Genomic DNA, 19,201 nt, shown 5'->3' on the forward strand with positions numbered 1-19,201 from the left:
AACACTCCCTAAGTCTTGAGTTGTGTGCATGGAGCACCCAATCTGAAAGTTCAAGGAAGAGCCATGGATGTTGATTACATATTCAGAAAAGCACCAGTATAACATAAAAAGTGTTTGCATGTAACATATGTACATGAAGTCATATAAAATGCTCCAGGAGAATGACCATTCCCAAACACCTGGGAAATCATTGCCAGCAGAGGTAGGTATCAGTTGGCCCTCCTGATGTTGTTGGATGGTCACTTCTGCCAGCTTCTGTTAGCCAGCCTGGCCAGTAGCGAAAGGTTATAGGGGTTGCAGCCCAGCAGGGTCTGGAGAATCACTTGTTTACCAACACAGAACACTCAATTTCCCTGTTAACAAGACAGCTGATTACTCATGAGCCATGACAAATACTGAGGGAAACTGGAGGTGAAAGCGAAGAAATACGTTTTAGCACATGTTATCTAACTGAAATGAGGAGAGGGGCAAGTGATACTATTGTTGAGTAAACTGTATTAGAGTTTCCGAGTTTGTCAGAGATGTGGCAGGCATTTAGTTCTGTACATTCATTTGTTTCCTTCCTGAATGCCAACATTCATTGAGTTGGATTATGTGCCTGGAACCTTTATCAAAACTGATTGCAGACACTTCTGCCAAATGTAAGCGACATGAACACTCATACAGTAAATTCAGCACACAGATTTCACATAACTCTCACATACTCCAAATGTGAGATCTGCTTTTTATTTTGATCATGTTTTTTGGTTTATGCACGATTCGTTATTGAAGATGATACTGGTACAGAAAGTCTTAACTGCCAGTATTTGTGCCAACTGAGCACCAAATAAGACATAATATGTTGATGAGTGTAATTTTCTTCCACTGTCATTTTATCCTGCCCCTCTGCTCTTTTGAGCTTTTGAGTGGTTGACAAGAAGGAAAGAAGTAACAATAGCGAGGAGGCACTTTAAACATTTCACCAATCCATTTTTCCCAGGGAGGGTAAGGGCAACAGCTTAGAGGGACTGATCTGCAGCAGAAAAAAAAGTCTATCAGTTAAAGGATAAAGTATCCTCATGCTGCTCCACTGTCATTCTTAAAAAAAAATGAGTCAAAAAACAAAACCCCAAAAGATATTGAAGACAACATACACATCTGAATGAAATGTCTATTTCAGTTGCAACCTATTTGTTAGTATTACACAATCCAATCATCAGTTTGGTTTATATGCCAATAGAAACCATCCAAATAGGAAGGATATAATAAAACATAGGTATCTTCTTTATACTAGGTAAGACTGTTGTGGTCCCTCTCACCCCACTATTATTTATGCACGCTGGCAACAATCCTCCAGGGATCCAGGGAGAAGTCCTTCCCACCACTTGCTACTTTAACTGGAAATAACTGTCTTTGAACCAGTGGCTTTCAGCATGCGAAGCATGTATCCTACCACTGCGTTCAGGTCCTTCCTTTCAAGTGCAATGCCTCTTCCCTGAAGGCAGAGTAATAATCATTGTTCCTGAGGATAGGATAGGATTGCTAGGCTTCCCTCACTCCTCAATAGAGGTTACTCTGCCATACTTTGGAGTCATCCCATTGCAGTCAATTGGACCAACTGATAGGGAAAGGAGATTTGAGGACTGCAGCATATCTTTCACTGGGATCACACCATATTCTATGCTTTTGTGGAATACTGTGAATGGCAATTTTAATCAGCTTCACAAGTTATTAGATGATGGCAATTTATCTGGGAACTGTATGAAAGCAAAATACATTTTTATAGCTAATGAGACTTATACCTGACAATCATTTCTAATGAATGATAAGTAGTGTCACTGCTATTTTCTTTGGCATCGGTATACTATATTTATATAAAAAAGGCAATTAAAAAGATCAATGTAATAAGCAAATATTTTGTACAAAAATACAAAAATTTAAAAGCTTTAAAAAGTATATTCTATATTACTGATCAGGACTGGACTATATATATTTTTATATAAAATTTATATATATTTATAAATGTATATTTATATAATTTGATGATATTTGGGATTTTAGCAAGTGGCTGTTGCATTTACACAGTAGCTTTGTATTTCCCCCTTCTTCCTACAGTGGAAAAGTCATTATTTATAGTCAGTTTGGCACAGTTCATTGACTAATAGTAAATATCTTCAAGATTTACAAGTAGCATGGCTGAAGAGGATCTACATGTAGTTCACTCCAATTGCAATTTCCAATCAGTTCTTTTGTGCAACAAGTTGTAAAACCCCTGGAAGATTAGAAGATGTGGAGGACAGATTGTGCTGATGAAGTATGTTTATCATAAAGTTCTCAGTGCTCCCTTTCTAGGGTGGGTGATGATTCAGTCCCAGAGGATATTTCATCATTCAGGTCTCAGTCTCTTGTGTCTCTTAGTTCACAGCCTATTACAATCCTGGAGCCTGAGCTGAAAAGTGAAGTGGAAAAAACTACATTAAGATGCAATACAAGTAAAATCTGGTTTTAAAAGCCCATAAACTAAGAACACCTTCTGCTTTGAACAATTACTTTTTTGAACTATATTGCCCCTGACATTGCCCCATTCCCATCCTGACGAGGGATTATGTGAGCTGTAGTTCAAAAGTAACTATTCCAAACACTGAGTTGTCACCTTAGCAAGCACTGGTGTCCATGCCAGCTAATATAAAACAAATATTGGGATGAGGAAAGATGAGTAACTATAGCAAAGATCAGTGGGCAGTAAGTGTGTGTGAGTTTTACTGGGGAGGACTCAAAAGTGAGAACAAGGTGTAAAGTATTTGGTTCCCTGCAAATATCACTCCTGCAATGTCCCACTTTCACTTTATGTTATAAGGGAAAGACAGACTGCTTACTGCAGTTGTTTGTTTAGCTCATAACATTACCACCCCATCACTATCATAATCACCATCATTTGCACCCAGCCTTTACCTCCCATACTGAGACTCAATGTGGCTTACAAATTAAAATAAGTACAATATAATTAAAACATACAAAAAAGCAAAATTAGAATGGAATTAAACTATTAACAACACTAACAACATATAGGTAAAATGTCAAAAAACAGTTTAAAAAACAGTACCAGTTAAAACACTATACCATGCTCTTAAAAACAAGTTCTCAAAAGCCTGTCAGATTAAAACAATCTTTGCCTGCTGATGAAAGCACAAATGGGGCCATCCAACTAGCCTCCTTTGGTCCGGTACAAACCAGCAGGAAGCGGTGTCCTGGAGGCGATTCTTGTGTTAGGGAGCGCACACCAACCGCATGCTCCCTAACCCTAGCACGTCACTGCAGCAGCATAATGGCGACCTCCCATCCACACGGGGGCCACCAACATGATGTAAGTGATGCATAGTGTATAGACATCTCTGTGCATTGCTTGTGATGTCCGCACAGCGTCCCAAGGAGAATCAATTTTTTCGGGTTCTTTTTGGGGCAGAGGGACGCCATGTGGTTTGGCTGCTGTGGCATCCCTCCGGAGGAAAATTGGGTGCCTCCAGCCTGCCCTTTTGCGGCAGTCTGGAGAGCCCTTTAGTTCCAAAGCCCAAGGGTATCTGAGAAGGCCCTATCATGTGTCTCCACTAATTGTTAATGTAAAGATATTGGGGTTGAAAGAAGGGCCTCTCCAGAGGGTTTCAAGGACTGCCAGGCTCATGCATGGAGATACCTTCTGTTAGATAGCCTGGAAGTAACCCATATAGGGCTTTATATAGATCATAATTTGCATTTTGAATTGTAGCTGGAAACAGATGGGCCGCCAGTGAAGTGTTGTAGCAAGGGAGTTGGATCTGCATGTCCTGTTGCAGCATGCTGCTGTGGTATGCAGACTTGTGCTATGTAGTTTAGACTCTAAAGAATAGCTGTTCTTATTAACAAGGTTAAATGTTGGCCCATACCAAAGAACCTCTTACCTGCAGAAATATTAATCTGTAATGCATAATGTTAGGAGCCAGTGTGGTGTAGTGGACCTAGCATAGGTCACAAAGTTGGGATTGCCTTGAAGGCATATAGCAACAACGCTAACAATAAATATTTGCTCTATGAAACTCATAGGAACATTTTATCCTTGATGGCAATCTTGTTAGTTAGAAGAGGCTGTGGGGGCGGGAAAAACAGCAAGCAAGCAAATGAACTACTTATCCAAGACCACCCAATGAACTTCATGGCTGAGTGGGATTCCCCTTATCCAAACTAAAAACACTAGCCAAGTCTTTCCAAACCTGGTGCTTTCCAGATGTCTTAGATTTAGGAGATTATTGCATTCAGTTTAAAGCGACGTATCCCCGACGGGATAAAGTCACATTTAATTTTAAAAGAGGGTATTATCGCCATGGTCAGGTGAGTGCAACCCGTCTGCAGCCCGGATCCCAGCCGTGCTTATCCAGTGGCTTTTCAAAAAGAGGAGCTTATCATTTTTGAAAAGCCACGGCTGGGATCCGGGCTGCAGATGGGTTGCACTTGCCTGGCTGCAGCTGAATGCAATAACACCCGCTTTTAAAATTAAATGCGATTTTATCCCATTGGGGATAAGTAGTTTTAAACTGAATGCAATAATCTCCTATGGCTCCTGTATTTGCTAACCACAACAGTTATTAGCCTGCTGATTAGGCATTATGAGGCTGTAGTCCCACCCCCCAAAACACATCTGTAAGGCACCAAGTAGTAGCAGGCTGCTGTAGCACTGATGACAGCCTAGCTGTCATGGCTATTGTAAGTACATAGAGTTCTAACTAATGACACACACATATGCAAATACACAGTCCTATAGTATTATTTAATATAATGTTTAAAAGAAGACCAGCATAATCACTGAGTTCTTGCCAGAACCTTGAAAGTTCCATGACCTGAACAGCACAAACAGAACTAGGAAGAAACTTTGATCTGCACACAGCTTTTTGTATTGGTGGGAGTGCTCTACCAGGAGCTTCTAAGAGTCTGTCCATAGCCATGGGGAACTAGATTCCCCCTTATGCCAACTGTGTAAAACTGGTTTAGGATTTGGCCTTTGTGGCAAATGAAAATGTACTCATCAAGACTCTAACATACCTTTGTCCGTCTCCTGTTCACAAATAAAACTGTTAACATCTTCACAGTAAAAGTCATTCCAGAACCCAGCATGAATTAAACCAGCACAATCTTCCCCTGGTCCATGGCCATGTTTCCAGTTATCAGGCTGCCCAGCACTCCAGTTTCTTTCAACAAAACAGAAAATGGATCATTCCACAAGACAAATAGCAAACCATCATGTGATTGTGTGACAGAGGACATTAATAAAACTGTAAAAACAAAGCAAAATACCAAACAATCTGTTCTGAACAGAAAACATACTCTTTAACAAACAATGCATGACTCTTCCTGGAAATGGAAAACAGCTGGTCTTGAGGGAAGGGAATCAATTGAACAAACTAAAAAAGTTCAAAAGCCTAAAATTAGACTTATGGCTTTATTCAGAACTGGGTTTGCATTTAGTACATGAAGAAGACGTGGGCAAAGTCAGTCCATGGGGCTGCATTTGGCTGCTTTGTGTGCAATTGCAGTTTAACTATGTAGACATGAAGACGTCTTCCTGTTGGAGTTACATATGCATCTCCAAATCAAAGTCAAAGAAATAGTTTTGTGTTATCCAGTACACAGAAAGAGGCAGGGCATGAAATCCAAGGCACATTTGTATGTTAACCACCCAGCACTATGTATCCATACTGTATAATTATGGCACTTTGACATTACTTTAACTACCATGGCTCCATCCTGTGGCATTCTGGGATCTGTAGTTTCATGAGGTACTCAGAATTCTCTGTGCTGTAGCTCTGGGGAATGTACTAGAAAATTCTATGCCCCTCCCCAAATTACAAATCCCAGGGTTCCCCATGATGGCGCTGTTGTGCTTAACGTGGTATCCAATTGATATTACTGTACGGTGTGGATACACCCTTTAAGGACAATTCCACAAGGACTATTCTGCAACAATGTTTTTCTATACCAGTTTCTTCAGCCTTCTGCTTCTGGAAACAATACTACAGAATTTACCTAGCTGCTTGTACCTGGAATTATAAATGAAGAATGGTCAGGTCCTTAAGCCTGCAGTCCTTTATCTACTTTCCAGAAAGTAAGCCCTACTGAACTCAAGGGGAAATAAAATTGAAGTTTGTGAAGTTGAAGGCTTTCATGGCCAGCATCCATAGTTTTTTTATGGGTTTTTTTTGGGCTTTGTGGCCATGTTCTGGAAGAATTTATTCCTAACATTTTGCCAGCATCTGTGGCCAGTATTTTCAGAGAATGCTGACATGGAAGTGAGTGGGGTATATATATTGTGTGACCCTTGATTGAGAGGAAGTGATTTACATGTTAATCTGTATGTTGGTCTCTTGTTGAATGGCAAGGTCTCAGAGTGTCTATTTAATTAGTGGTCCATTGTTTGCTGTGAAATGGAAGTTTGGTATCTACTAAAGTTACAGCCTCTAAAATTCAGATAATAAATACAAGTTGGCCCTTTGTATCCAGAGATTCTTTATCCACAGATATAACAATTTATGATTTGAAATACTGTATTCCAAAAGCAAATCTTGATTTTGCCATTTTATATAAGGGACACCTTTTTATATGTCATTGTACTTAATGAGACTTCAACAACCACAGATTTTGGTATCCACAGCAGGTCCTGGAACCAAACCCCCGCAGATACCTACTGTATTAAGCTTATTTATTTCCATAAGCTGCATGGTGGGCCTCACATTTCATAAACTAGTTCACTATACTAACCAGGATGATGGCTTCACTCTTCTGCAGCTGAATGCAATTTAGGTACAGGCTTTTTGCCTCTGCAACAGCTATTTAGGCCTGGGACAGACTGCCCCAAAAGGGCAGGCTGGAGGCAGCCTGTTTCCCTCCGGACGGACGCCGCAGCAGCCAAATGGCACGGAGCCCCTCTGGGCCAAAAAGAACCCAGAAAAAATGGATTCTTTTTTGGCGCACGGAGATGACGTCATCAGTGCACCATTGGTACACTGTGACATGTCCAAGATGCAAGTGCAGCACCCAGAGGTGTGGCCGTGGTGCCATGCCTGCGTCATACACACACACCATGTATGGACAGTGCCACGTAAAGATGGCGCTGCCCATATGTCCATGCGGATGCTGCACTCTCTGGAACCCTAAAATTGGCCCCAGGCCACTGCAAAGCAGTGGTCTGTACTGAGCCTTAGTTAAGTTCCCAACCCTCTACTTGGACTGTATATTCGTACTCTCTTCTTTAACCTCTCACACAATATATATGCAAAATTCAAATTCACTGATTTTGCTTTCCAAATTCCACTTTCCTCCTATTTCCAGCATGTGTCATCTACTGAATATTTCTTTTCACCCATTCTTTGTCTATTCTCCCTATTCTCAGATGTACAGTATATGTGTATACTTCACATATTCTCAGAGATGGAAGTCCAATTTTTTTTCCTGAGAATTCAGAATTTCATTACATTTTGGGACATATGCATTACAGAAGACAGCTTGAGTTAAGTACTTTGGAATTCATCAAGGTAAGACAAAACTATTCAGTTGAGCAAGTGACACTTCCTTCACTCAGAATTCTACATCAAACAGATCACCCGAGTTACTAAAGAAGATGGGCCTAATTTCACTTAGTAAGAACTATTAATTTTAGTAATTCTGGTCCAGGTTTGGTCCTAGGTGGACTGGGTGACTCCAGTTCAAAGCAGCTTGGCTTGCTCAACTTGTAATATATTTCAATGTAAACATGAAAATGTAGCAATTAGCTACAACTGATGAAAGTAGACATGAGCTCCATGTCCATCCATGTTTAGATAGTTCATGACCTAACTTTCTAGATTTTTTTCTTGAAGAAAAAATATTGCTTCTCCTGGAGCAATACATTTTTAAAATAAACTGAAGGCTCCCCTTCACTGTTTAACTTTAAACATAAAAACCAGAAAGGGACCTCAGACCACTTCCAGATTTTTTTTCCTGGCATTTTTGGCAGTTTATGCAGCCCCTAGAGGGCCCTAGGAGTAGAAATGTGTCCCCATACCTGCCACAGTTGCCCACCTCTGCTATAAAACTGTATGTGCTGTCAAAGTCTATAGACTTTCTCCTTATGGGTGGCTGTACTACAAAATGAAGAACACACACAGAGACATAAACCAAAGAGGGGGTAATCTGTAATTTCTTAATCCCCAGTTTGTAATAAAGTAGTGTAATAAACATTGGCAAACTATGTGGTTCTATAATTATTTTTTACAATAGTGCTTTTGTTTTTCTCAAGAAAACAATGCTTTGTGAAGGGAAAAAACATCAGAGTATAAATAAAAAAGAGGCAAAAAATAATAGCAGTTTCTGATGAAGCACTAATACATAACTTCGTGGCAACATTTTCCATTTCCATCATGTCTATATGCTAACTGGTTTTTTAAAATGCCAACAGCAAGAACAGTGGCAAAAAACAGATCTCTCCTATACATACACATATTCTGGTAATGTTCCATCCAACCATCGCCATTCATCTTCCTTTGCTGCATCTGTGAGCCCAATCCAGAAGCTGCCTTTTGCAATAACCTGTTTTTTTAGCCATTGCTGTGAACAGAAGAAAAGACTGGTTGCATTATTCTGCATTGAAAACACACAAAAGCTTTGGGTATAGATGTGGTTTACCTAATAGCTTCATTGATTTATTGCAGACACGAAAGGTCTGTGAACATAAAAGCAACTGGTGGTGAAACATCCCACCCCGTGCGCTAACAGACTCCCTAGCCGAGCTGACACAACTCGTCTCGGAACTGGTGTTGGAGTCTCCTAGGCTTCTTGTCCTGGGGGACCTCAACATCCCTTTCGAGGCCAGTTCACAAGGACTAACGGGTGCGGCTTGGGAGTTCATGGCTATCATGACTGCCATGGGCCTGTCTCAATTGGTCTCAGGGCCTACACATTGCGCCGGTAACACACTCGATGTTATCTTTTGTACAGACATGGATGCTCCGTGGGCAGAGGTATGTAACACCTCTGCCCTTTCATGGACAGATCACTTCCTGGTTGAGGCTCGACTAAAGGCTTCTACCCAAATCCCCCCTGGGGGTGGAGGACCTATTAGGATGGTCCACCCTCGAAGGCTGATGGAACAAAGGTTCCAAGAAGCCCTTAGAGGGTTATATGGTTGGAACTGACGGCGATTCTGTTGATGCGCTGACTAACACCTGGGATACACATCTCTCCAGGGCTATACACAGTATCGCTCCTAAGCGTCCTTTCCGGCCCGCTTCTAATAAACAGCCTGGTATATGGAAGATCTCAGGGAAATGAAACGGGCCGTGCAATGACTAGAGTGCAACTGGCGAAGACACAGCAGTTATCCGACAAGACACTCCTTGAGACTCTTTTGAAGTCTTACGGAGTGGCAATAAGTGCAGCTAAACATTCGTTCTATGCTGCACGTATTGCGTCCGCGGAGTCACATCCGGCAGAGCTGTTCAGGGTAGTGAGGGAGCTGATACAACTGCCCCCTCCCTGAAACCTATATTAAAACCATCTAAAGCCTGCTGTGACGGTTTTAACAACTTCTTCGCGGATAAAATTTCTCGGATAAGGGCTGGTCTCGACGCCAGTATTTATTCAGAACCTATAAGAGAGGCATCCAGAGCCTCCGTGGACTCTATTAAACTGGATCAGTTTGAGTTTGTAAGTACCGAGGAAGTGGACAAGATTCTTCGAAGTGTTAGGAAGACGACATGCTCTCTCGATCCCTGCCCTTCATGGCTGACAACACAGGGGGGAACGGCGGTAACATCCATGTTACGTCGTATAATTAATTCATCTTTTGGTGAGGGGCATTTTCCATTGAGTCTAAAATTAGCAGTAGTCAGACCTCTGCTAAAAAAAGCCCTCCTTAGACCCCCTGATACGAAATAACTATTGACCCATGTCGTTGTTGCCTTTTTTGGGGAAGGTGATCAAGAGAGCAGTTGCTTTCCAGCTTCAAGCAATCTTGGATGAAACGGATTTTCTAGACCCATTTCAAACTGGCTTCCGGGCGGGCTATGGAGTTGAGACTGCCATGGTCGCCTTAGTCGATGATCTCCGTCTGAGCATGGACAGGGGAAGCGTGTCCCTGTTAGTGCTTTTGGACATCTCAGCGGCTTTCGATACCATCAACCATGATATCCTTCTGTAACGCCTGAGGGAGTTGGGTATCGGGGGGCACTGCACTCCAGTGGTTCCGTTCCTACCTCTCGGGTAGATTCCAGATGGTGCACCTGGGGGACTCTTGCTCCGATAGGAGGGAATTCACATCTGGTGTCCCTCAAGGAGCCATTTTGTCCCCCATGCTATTTAACATTTACATGAAACCGCTGGGAGAGATCATCAGGAGATACGAGGCGTGGTGTTATCAATACGCTGATGACACTCAAATATGCTTCTCTGTGTCTCCGACTGTTGCAGTGACTAGGGATGGCATCTCTCCTCTAAATGCCTGCTTGGAGTCGGTAATGGGCTGGATGAGGGAAAACAAACTCAGCCTGAATCCAGAGAAAACGGAAGTACTAGTGATAGGCTCCCTGGGCCCGGGTAGTGAAATTTGTCCACCTGTCCTGAATGGGATCACGCTCCCCCTGAAGGATTCAATTCGCAGCTTGGGAGTGCTTCTGGACTCGTCGCTCCAATTAACATCTCAAGTGGATGCGACGGTCAGAAGCGCCTGTTATCAGCTTTGGCTGATACGCCAGCTGCGACCCTACCTGGGCCGGGGGGGGGACCTTAAAACTGTGGTACATGCTCTGGTAACCTCTCGATTGGATTTCTGTAATGCGCTCTACATGGGGCAACCCTTGTACCATACCCGGAAGCTTCAATTGGTGCAGAATATGGCCGCGAGATTGGTTGCTGGTTGTTCCAGGGCGGACCACATAACACCCCTCCTGCAAGATCTCCATTGGCTGCCTATTCGCTTCCGGGCGCAATACAAGGTGTTGGTAATTACCTATAAAGCCCTAAATGGCTTGGGCCCAGGTTACTTGGAGGACTGCCTCTCCCCATACAATCCGCCCCGCACACTCAGGTCATCCGGGAAGAATCTGCTAAGGGTTCTGACCACGAGATATGCGTCAACCTTGCAAAGAGCCTTCTCTATCTCGACCCCAAAATTTTGAACACCCTTCCCGATGAGCTCCGCTCCACCACCTCCCTGGATCTCTTTAAAAAGAGACTTAAGACCTTCTTTTTCCACCAAGCTTTCCCCTATTTGCCCTGATATTATATGGTTCCCCCCCGATATGTATCTGCATCACTGACATCAACTCAGCTGGCTTTGATTTGGTTATATAGCTTTTTAAATTGTAATTGGTAATTTGTTTTATTGTTCTATTTTATTGTATGTACATACTGTATTTTTAATGTGTATTATTGTATTCTCTGTATTTTTGTGCACCGCTTTGATCAATGTGGAAAAGTGGTATATATTATTATTATTATTATTATTATTATTATTATTATTATTATTATTATTATTATTATTATTATTATCATCCCCACACTCCCAGATCAACCTTCCCCAAACTGGGAAATAATTCTTTTTATTTCCAAGATAATCCAAAACTGGCTAGAATTTGCCCCACTGTTGACAGCCTCCAGCCTGTTCCCTCCAAGCCGTATACTAAAACTCTTTTCTCTTCACCCTGTATGGCTCCCTGCTCACATCACTGATTGATATGATATTTCAGTGGAAGTAGTACCTCTGCAGCAAGCCATGGGAAATGGAAAGGGAAGATTCCAGGTTTCATGTAGCCTGTGGAAAATGGAGTTTGGCTGTGCAGTAGGGTCTGTGAATGGTGTGTATATGTGTGTGTGATTACAACTCCTTGAATTCCCAGGTGGTATGGCCATGTCAACTGGGAGATTCTGAAAAATGTAGTCTAAAATTTAACTTGTTGATTTCTAAGTTGTGAAGACTCTCATCCTAAATTCATTTGAAGCCTCTAGCTCACTGGAATATCAGATATAGTTCCATACCTGCTCCTCTTTATTATTTATGAAAACTAAATGTGATGCTTTCTCTTCGCAGAAAAGCCTTGCATCTTCAAAAATGGCTCTTTCTGTTGAAAAGTAGTAACAGTTCCCTGAAAAATTCTTCCAGTAAATGGGACAACCTGAAACACAAAATATTTTTGTTAAAAGGGTGAGCTGATAAGAACCAAGCATCCACAAATGTCTTGTCTACATGTTATGTACTTCTTTATTCTCCTACAGTGGTAGTCAACCATTTAGGGGCTGACTGAAGAGAGGAAAAGGAAGAGGCATAGGAAACACGTTATCTTCAGAATATAATTTATATGAAATTTCCATTACTTTTGGAATTGCAGCCATCTTGTACTACCACTGTAATCTTTCAAATAGGAAACATATTCAGGGGTAGCCATCATAATTCCTTCTAATATCAAACCAGAGTGGTCAGTCTGAGAACAAATTGCCCTATTATTTTATTTTATTTATTTAATAGCCCACCTTTTTCTAAGAAGAGACCCCTCAAATGGCTTACAAATTAAAGCAAAGTACTGCTGAACAGAACAGAATGGAACTGTTAGTACAGAAGTTTAAAAAGGGAATTAAACAACTCTATTAAAAACAAAGTTAAAACAATTTAAAACACATTTGAAAAAGCCCCTTGTGTCTTTGGGGCTGTACAGACTGCCTTTAAGGGGTGGCCTGTAGCCGCCCCTTTTAGCGCCAGATTGGGGCTGCGGCAACTACATGCCATGGTCCTGATCTCATCTTTCCATGGCGCAAAAAGGAGCTGCAAAAAGTGGCTTCTTTTTCTGCTCTGGAAAAGTCACGGTGCTATGACTTTTCCACACTCTTTTGGCACTGTATCATGTAGACTCAGCGCCAGAGGAGTGTCATGATGCCACATGCCATTTGATGCTGTGCGCAGTGTCATGCCAGCCTGGGGCGGAATCAGGGCCTGCATCGTGTAGACGCCATGCCCTGATTCTGCCCTCAGGCCAGCCAAAGGTGCTGGTCTATACAGACCCTTTGTCTCCCAACAGAGAGGGAACAGAGAGGGGAGCCAAACAAACCCATGGTGGAGAATTCTGCAATGTGGGAGCAGCCACCACGAAGGCTCTCTCCCATGTCCTTAGCAAATGAGTCAGTGATGAAGGTATGACTGAGAGAGAACTGTCCCCAGAAGATCTTACAACTCAAGTAGGTTTATATAGGGGACTCAACCCATATAGGGCTTTAAAAGTCACAAACATCACTTGATATCTGCCAGGAAACAGACCAGTATCTAGCAAAGTTGTTTCAGCAAGGGTGTTATTTGCTCCCTGTAATCAGCCCTGTAGCATTTTGGTCCCACAGAAGTTTCCGAAGGCAGCCCCACGTGTTCTTTGTGCATTTTCTGAATGCTTCCCCCATCCTTGCTGCTGTGAGTCTTGTTGTTGTTAACTGGTGTGAAGTCGACTTAGACTTATGGTGACCCTATGAACGAGAGACTTCCAAATCACCCTATCATCAACAGCCCTCTTCAGTTCTTGCAGGCTTAGAGCTATGGCTTTCTTGACTGAGCCTATCCATCTGGAATCCAATCTTCCTCTTTTCCTACTGCCTTCTACTGTACCAAGCATTATTGGTTTTTCTATTATTTACTTATTTAAGAGATTTATATCATTTCTCCCAAAATGGGATTCATTTTTCTAGTGAGTAATGTCTTCTCATGATATGTACAAAGTATAGTTGGCCCATGGTATCCAAAGGGATTTGATTCCAGGACCACCACCCCATTAACATCAAAATCTGTGGATGGCCAAATCCTATTATATACAATGGGGTAGAAAAATGGCACATGGATGAAGAACCACATGAAGATGAACCCCACATTTTGGAAAGTGAAGTGGAAATGGCACTCAAAGAAACTGGAAATAATAAATCACCAAGAACAGATAATATCTCAATTGAACTGCTTCAAAACACACAAACAGAATCAATTTCAGTGTTAACCAGCATATGCAAAAAAATATGGAAAACAAAACAGTGGCCAACAGATTGGAAAAGATCAATATACATTCCCATTCACAAAAGAGAGGACACAAAAGACTGCGACAATTATAGAACCATAGTGTTAACTTCACAAGCAAGCAAAATGCTGCAACATAGACTCCAAGCACATATGGAGAAAGAATTACCAAATTCCCAAGTGGGGTTCAGGAAATGAAGAGAAACTAGGGACCATATTGCAAACATATGATGGAGTGAGTGAAAGCCAGAAAAAAAATCGTCATGTGATTTATAGACTATAGCAAGACAGGCTCCTCCTCCTTCTGGCCATGTGGCAATGGGGAGATTTTGCAAAGTCCAGAAAATTTAAAGTCCATTTGCATCTCACCTCTTTTGCCATCCAATATGTCTCCATTCCAGTGAAGTCACAGGCCTCTTTGTAGGTAGAGAATGATGGATTCCTCAAGAAGTCTCCATGTTTTTGCAAATGGACTTTACATTTCCTGGACTTTCAAAATCTCCCTATTGCCACATGGCCAGAAGGAGGAGGACCCTGCCTGCAAAAGATATCCTCCCCAGCATACCATCTTTACTAAGGACTTAAACAACATGCAGACATCTGATTAACATCTCCAGTTGTTTTTTCCTCCTGTTTGGTTTGTAACATCTTGCCTGATGAAGAAGCCCATGGAGTTTTAAAGCATGCAACAAATATATTGTGCATTTTGGTTGGCCAATAAAGGTATCACTGATGGATTTTTGTTTGTATTTGCTAAATGGCCAACACAGCTACCCCTGCAAGTATTATAACAAGGCTGCATAGATCATGCCTGCATAGATCATGAAAAGCTATGGAATGCTCTTAAAGAAATGGGAGTGCCACTACATTTGATAGTCCAGATGAAGAATCTGTACTTAGGACAAGACGCTACAGTGAGAACTGAATATGAAAAAACAGAATGTTTCCCAGTTGGCAAAGGGATTAGGCAAGACTGCATTTTATCACCCTATCTGTTCAACTTGTATGTAGAAAATATCATACATAGAGCAGGTTTATACATGGAAGAAGGAGGAAGGAACTTCAAAAATCTGACATGCAGACAACAGCATATTACTAGCAGAAGCATCACAGACTTGCAACAATCACTAAAGAAAGTCAAAGAAGAAAGTGCAAAGGCAGTCCTAAACATAATGAAAACAAACACACCAACAACAACAACAACAACAAAAAACCCATGGAGGATGTGCATAAATTTAACCTAGATAATGATGCAATTGAAATATTAAAAGATTTATCATATCTTGGATCAAACATTGATCAAACATGTCTACCATAGTTATACAGACGTAAAATACTATATGAATTTAAAAGAGGAAGAAAAGACTGAATGCCAAGGAGGAAGAAGAAAATGAGGGAGGGAATGGGTTGTTTGGACTTATAATAATTATAATCTCCTGCAATTAAATTTGAGAGAGATGTGTGTCAAGATGATAAATCTCTTCAGTTTCCAGAGGGAGAGGTTTCAGAATAAGACAAAAGAAAAATGAAACTTGCCCACTCTTTAGAATCCTTCCTCCTCACTATGTAGTAGTTTGGCTAGCAACCTGTCTTGAGCCTCTCAACATTTTAGGCCTATATTATACAGAAGGAAAGTAAATCTGAAAGAAAGATATACCTTTTCTTTTCTCTCCCTCCCTGTTCAAAACCTCCCTCTCATAAGTTCAAATGGTACAGGGCTCCTGTTTAGAGTTGGCTAGAATCTTGAAAAAGCACACAAACAGTTAAGGTCTAGTATACACCGCACCATTTTCTTACAGGCATTCAGTCCAATAAATGCATCTGAGGAAGAACACTGAAGTCTACAATAGCGCATGCTGCCAACTTCTTTTTTTAGTTCATCTCAGAAGTGCTACAAGAACTCTCTGCATACTGATTCTACAGACCAACATGGCTATATCTTTTAATTCAGTCCAATATGGTATTTAATACAGTACCAAACAATATACCAGTGATGCATGCAGAAAACTGGTAGGGAAGCATGTCTTACCATTAGCCTCACTCTGTAGTGCCACAGGTATTCCTGGACCTGGTGGTCCAGGAGGTCCAGGAGGCCCAGGCTGCCCTTGTAGCCCATGTAGTCCAGGTGCACCAGTCAGACCGGGTAATCCACGAGGACCAGGTAGTCCTGGTACCCCAACAATTCCTTGTAGGCCTTGGGGTCCAGGTGGGCCTGGAGGACCTGGGGGGCCATCCTTCCCAGGTGGTCCAGGTGGTCCTGGGTCTCCGCTGGGTCCTGGCAGACCAGTCTTCCCTGTTGAACCTCTTTGACCTTTGGATCCAGGTGAACCTCTGGAGCCTTTCCCACCTTTTTCCCCTGGGGGTCCAACTGGTCCACTTGGCCCCTTTTCACCCTGAGGTCCTGGAGGTCCTGGTTCACCTTTTTCTCCTTTTTGTCCTTTGGGCCCAGTAAGGCCAATAGGACCCTGGGGCCCTCTGTCACCTTTGGGACCTCTTGGACCTGGGGGACCTAAAATAATTGAAAAGGCAGGGGAAAATAGAATTATAGTGAGTTTTGTCTGTCACAGTCAAATTATGTACACACACACACATATCAAAGATGCCACCTGAGGAAGTAGGCTCACGTCTATGAAAGAACAATGCTACCAACAAGTGGCGTCACTAGAGGGGTGCAGGGGGTGTGGACTGCACCAGGTGTCACCCTATGGAAGGGTGACACCACTGCTCCTCAAACACCTACCTTTTGGCAGAAATGGACTGTGGCATTCACCTGCTTCCCTTTAAAATACTTTAAAACATGGTGGGAGTGGGGTCAAGCTCAGTGTGAGAAGAAAGGAGTGGCCCTAGAATTTTTTAAAATTAAAATTTCAAAAAAATATTTTAAAACTTTCTTTAAAAACATCACATTTTAACCAAGTTTTCACTATATATATGGAAATACATTTAGGTTGTGCATATGATATGTGAATGTATAATTTTAATTTTTTATTTTTATGTCACAACTATTAGCACGATATTCAGTGGTATATGAGAATTACATTTTACAAAAAACAATAGTGCAAAAAAAAATTTACTAAGGATTCTGTATGGTGTGAAATGGGAGGTAGTCAATTGGGGGTGACACCAGGAGTTACCACACCGGGTGACACCAACTATAATGATGCTACTGCTGCCAACTTCTTTCTTTCAGTTAGTCTCAAAGGTGCTATAAGATTCCTTTGCATACTGATTTTCCAGACCAACACAGCTATGTCTTTTAATTCTACATACACATCAGGTATGTACAAAATTGTGGGCAAACAAGGGTCTTGCTGGAAAAATCTGTTTGGTAAACGCCATGCATTTATGACTAGCTCTCTCTGGAGGGAGAACGGAAGTACTACTATGTCATGCAGGAAAGTAAGCAAAAAGTTGTTTCTATCTCACTGCCTCTCATCTTTCTTTTGTAATGCGATAAGGCCCAAAGACTACTAGTTCCAATATGTGAAGTCCATTCATCTGGGGAGGCACTTTTCCCTTAGAACACCATGTCAGGGTGATGGAAGTTCAATGTGGCCTGCCATGTTGCCTGTTTGACATGCAAGATAACTTTCCATGTCACTCTTTAGGCTGTATCACAAATGGTCAATAAACAATTCATACATTAATGGCTGTTGCTTTTAGTAACAGTTTTTCACACCCACTACAGTTAATACTTCATTAATGAAACATTAACATTTGGGCAATGCTTTCTATGCTTGCTGGGCAGTTATAACTGACCTTTGCCCTGCTGTCCTTCTTCCAATAATAGACACCCTTTTTGGACAATGTTTTAAATAATGCAAAATATATGCATCTCCTGTCATACAGATAATAATTTGGGATTATCATTTTCTGATATGTGTCTGTGTATCTTCAGAATGTAAAAAGAGCTGTACTAGATCAGACCAATGATTCATCAATGAACAATTACCCTTCCATAGCCCAGCATTCTGTTTTCACAATGACCAACCCATTGCCCTTGGGAAGTCTTCAAGTAGACTTTTCATATCTCTGAACAACTGGTAATGAGGGGTAATTTACTGTATATCAATCAGAGGCGGGTTACAGACCGCCAAAAAATACGTAGTGACTACGTATTAGGGTTAGGAAGGTGCGGTGCTTCCGCACCCCCTAACCCTAATATGTAGTCAATACGTATTTTTTGGTGGCGGCCGTTCGAGACGGCCGCCGCCATGTTTACGTCTTGGACGCATAGCGTCCAGACGTGCCGCGGCACCTATAACGTTGCGAGTGCGCCAGCAGCGCCTCGCGGTGTCATAGCTGCGCCGCGGAAAGAAGCTCCATTTTGGAGCTTCTTTTTTGCTCCATAACGGAGCCGCGTGGTTTGGCTACAGCGGCTCCCTCACGGAGCAAACAGCGGCAGCGGCAGATCGCCGCAAAGCGGCAATTTATAACCCGCCAGAGACTAGTAGGAATTTATTGTCTTATCCTCCACAAATTTTTTTAAATCCTCTTTCTAAGTCATTTATGTTGGAGACCAACTCTACATCTTGTGGTAGTGAATCCCATAGTTTCCAAATTTTTCTATAGACTTTTCAACTAACTGAAGTTATTTAGCTCCAGCTTTTTAACCAGTTATATGATTGTCTGAAGGATTGGACTTCACATTTACTCTTTTATTTCCCATCATTGTACTGTATCAAGTCAAAATAGACTAAAAATGAGGATACCCTTAAAATATGCATTACTCGATGTAGGCCTGTGTCAAATATCTGAATACCCCTCCCTTCTTTTGACATTTCAACAATTTAATAGGCTGTGTAAAGAAGGTTTGTGTAGTTGTTTTCATGTATATTGAGTACTTTGGCATATTTCAGCTACTGATACCAATAGTAAACAGGGATAAACAGATACATAGCCAAGTTAATAAAGATTCACAGTCCTAACACAACCACAGAACCTGTGGCATTCCAGATACTGTAGGATTTCAAATTCCATCAGCCCCACTCAGCCTGATCTATGGTGATGGATAAGGGAAAGTAGTTCATTAACATCCCTATTGGCCTGTTTAATAATAATAATAATAATAATAATAATAATAATAATAATAATAATAATAATATATCCCGCCTCTCCCTATGGATCGAGGCAGGAGAACAGCACATATATAAAGTTACACATAGTTAAAATACATTCTCATTATAC

General features: G+C 41.6%; 1 protein-coding gene across 3 annotated transcripts in view; it reads right to left on the bottom strand.

The window, feature by feature from the left end:
- Positions 1–280: 280 nt before the first annotated feature.
- Positions 281–19,201, bottom strand: part of LOC121917283 (collectin-12-like) — a 116,182-nt gene continuing 97,261 nt past the window's right edge. For all 3 annotated transcript variants that reach the window (XM_042443087.1, XM_042443088.1, XM_042443089.1), the window contains 5 exons: positions 16,044–16,523; positions 12,013–12,149; positions 8,477–8,586; positions 5,050–5,195; positions 281–2,428 (listed from right to left, as the gene is read on the bottom strand). In XM_042443087.1, the coding sequence (XP_042299021.1) occupies positions 2,409–2,428; positions 5,050–5,195; positions 8,477–8,586; positions 12,013–12,149; positions 16,044–16,523 (893 nt within the window). In that variant the 3' untranslated portion in view covers positions 281–2,408. The remainder of the gene's footprint in view (positions 2,429–5,049; positions 5,196–8,476; positions 8,587–12,012; positions 12,150–16,043; positions 16,524–19,201) is intronic.

Source organism: Sceloporus undulatus, unplaced genomic scaffold (genome assembly GCF_019175285.1).
Source record: "Sceloporus undulatus isolate JIND9_A2432 ecotype Alabama unplaced genomic scaffold, SceUnd_v1.1 scaffold_14, whole genome shotgun sequence".
NCBI classification, from domain to species: domain Eukaryota; kingdom Metazoa; phylum Chordata; class Lepidosauria; order Squamata; family Phrynosomatidae; genus Sceloporus; species Sceloporus undulatus.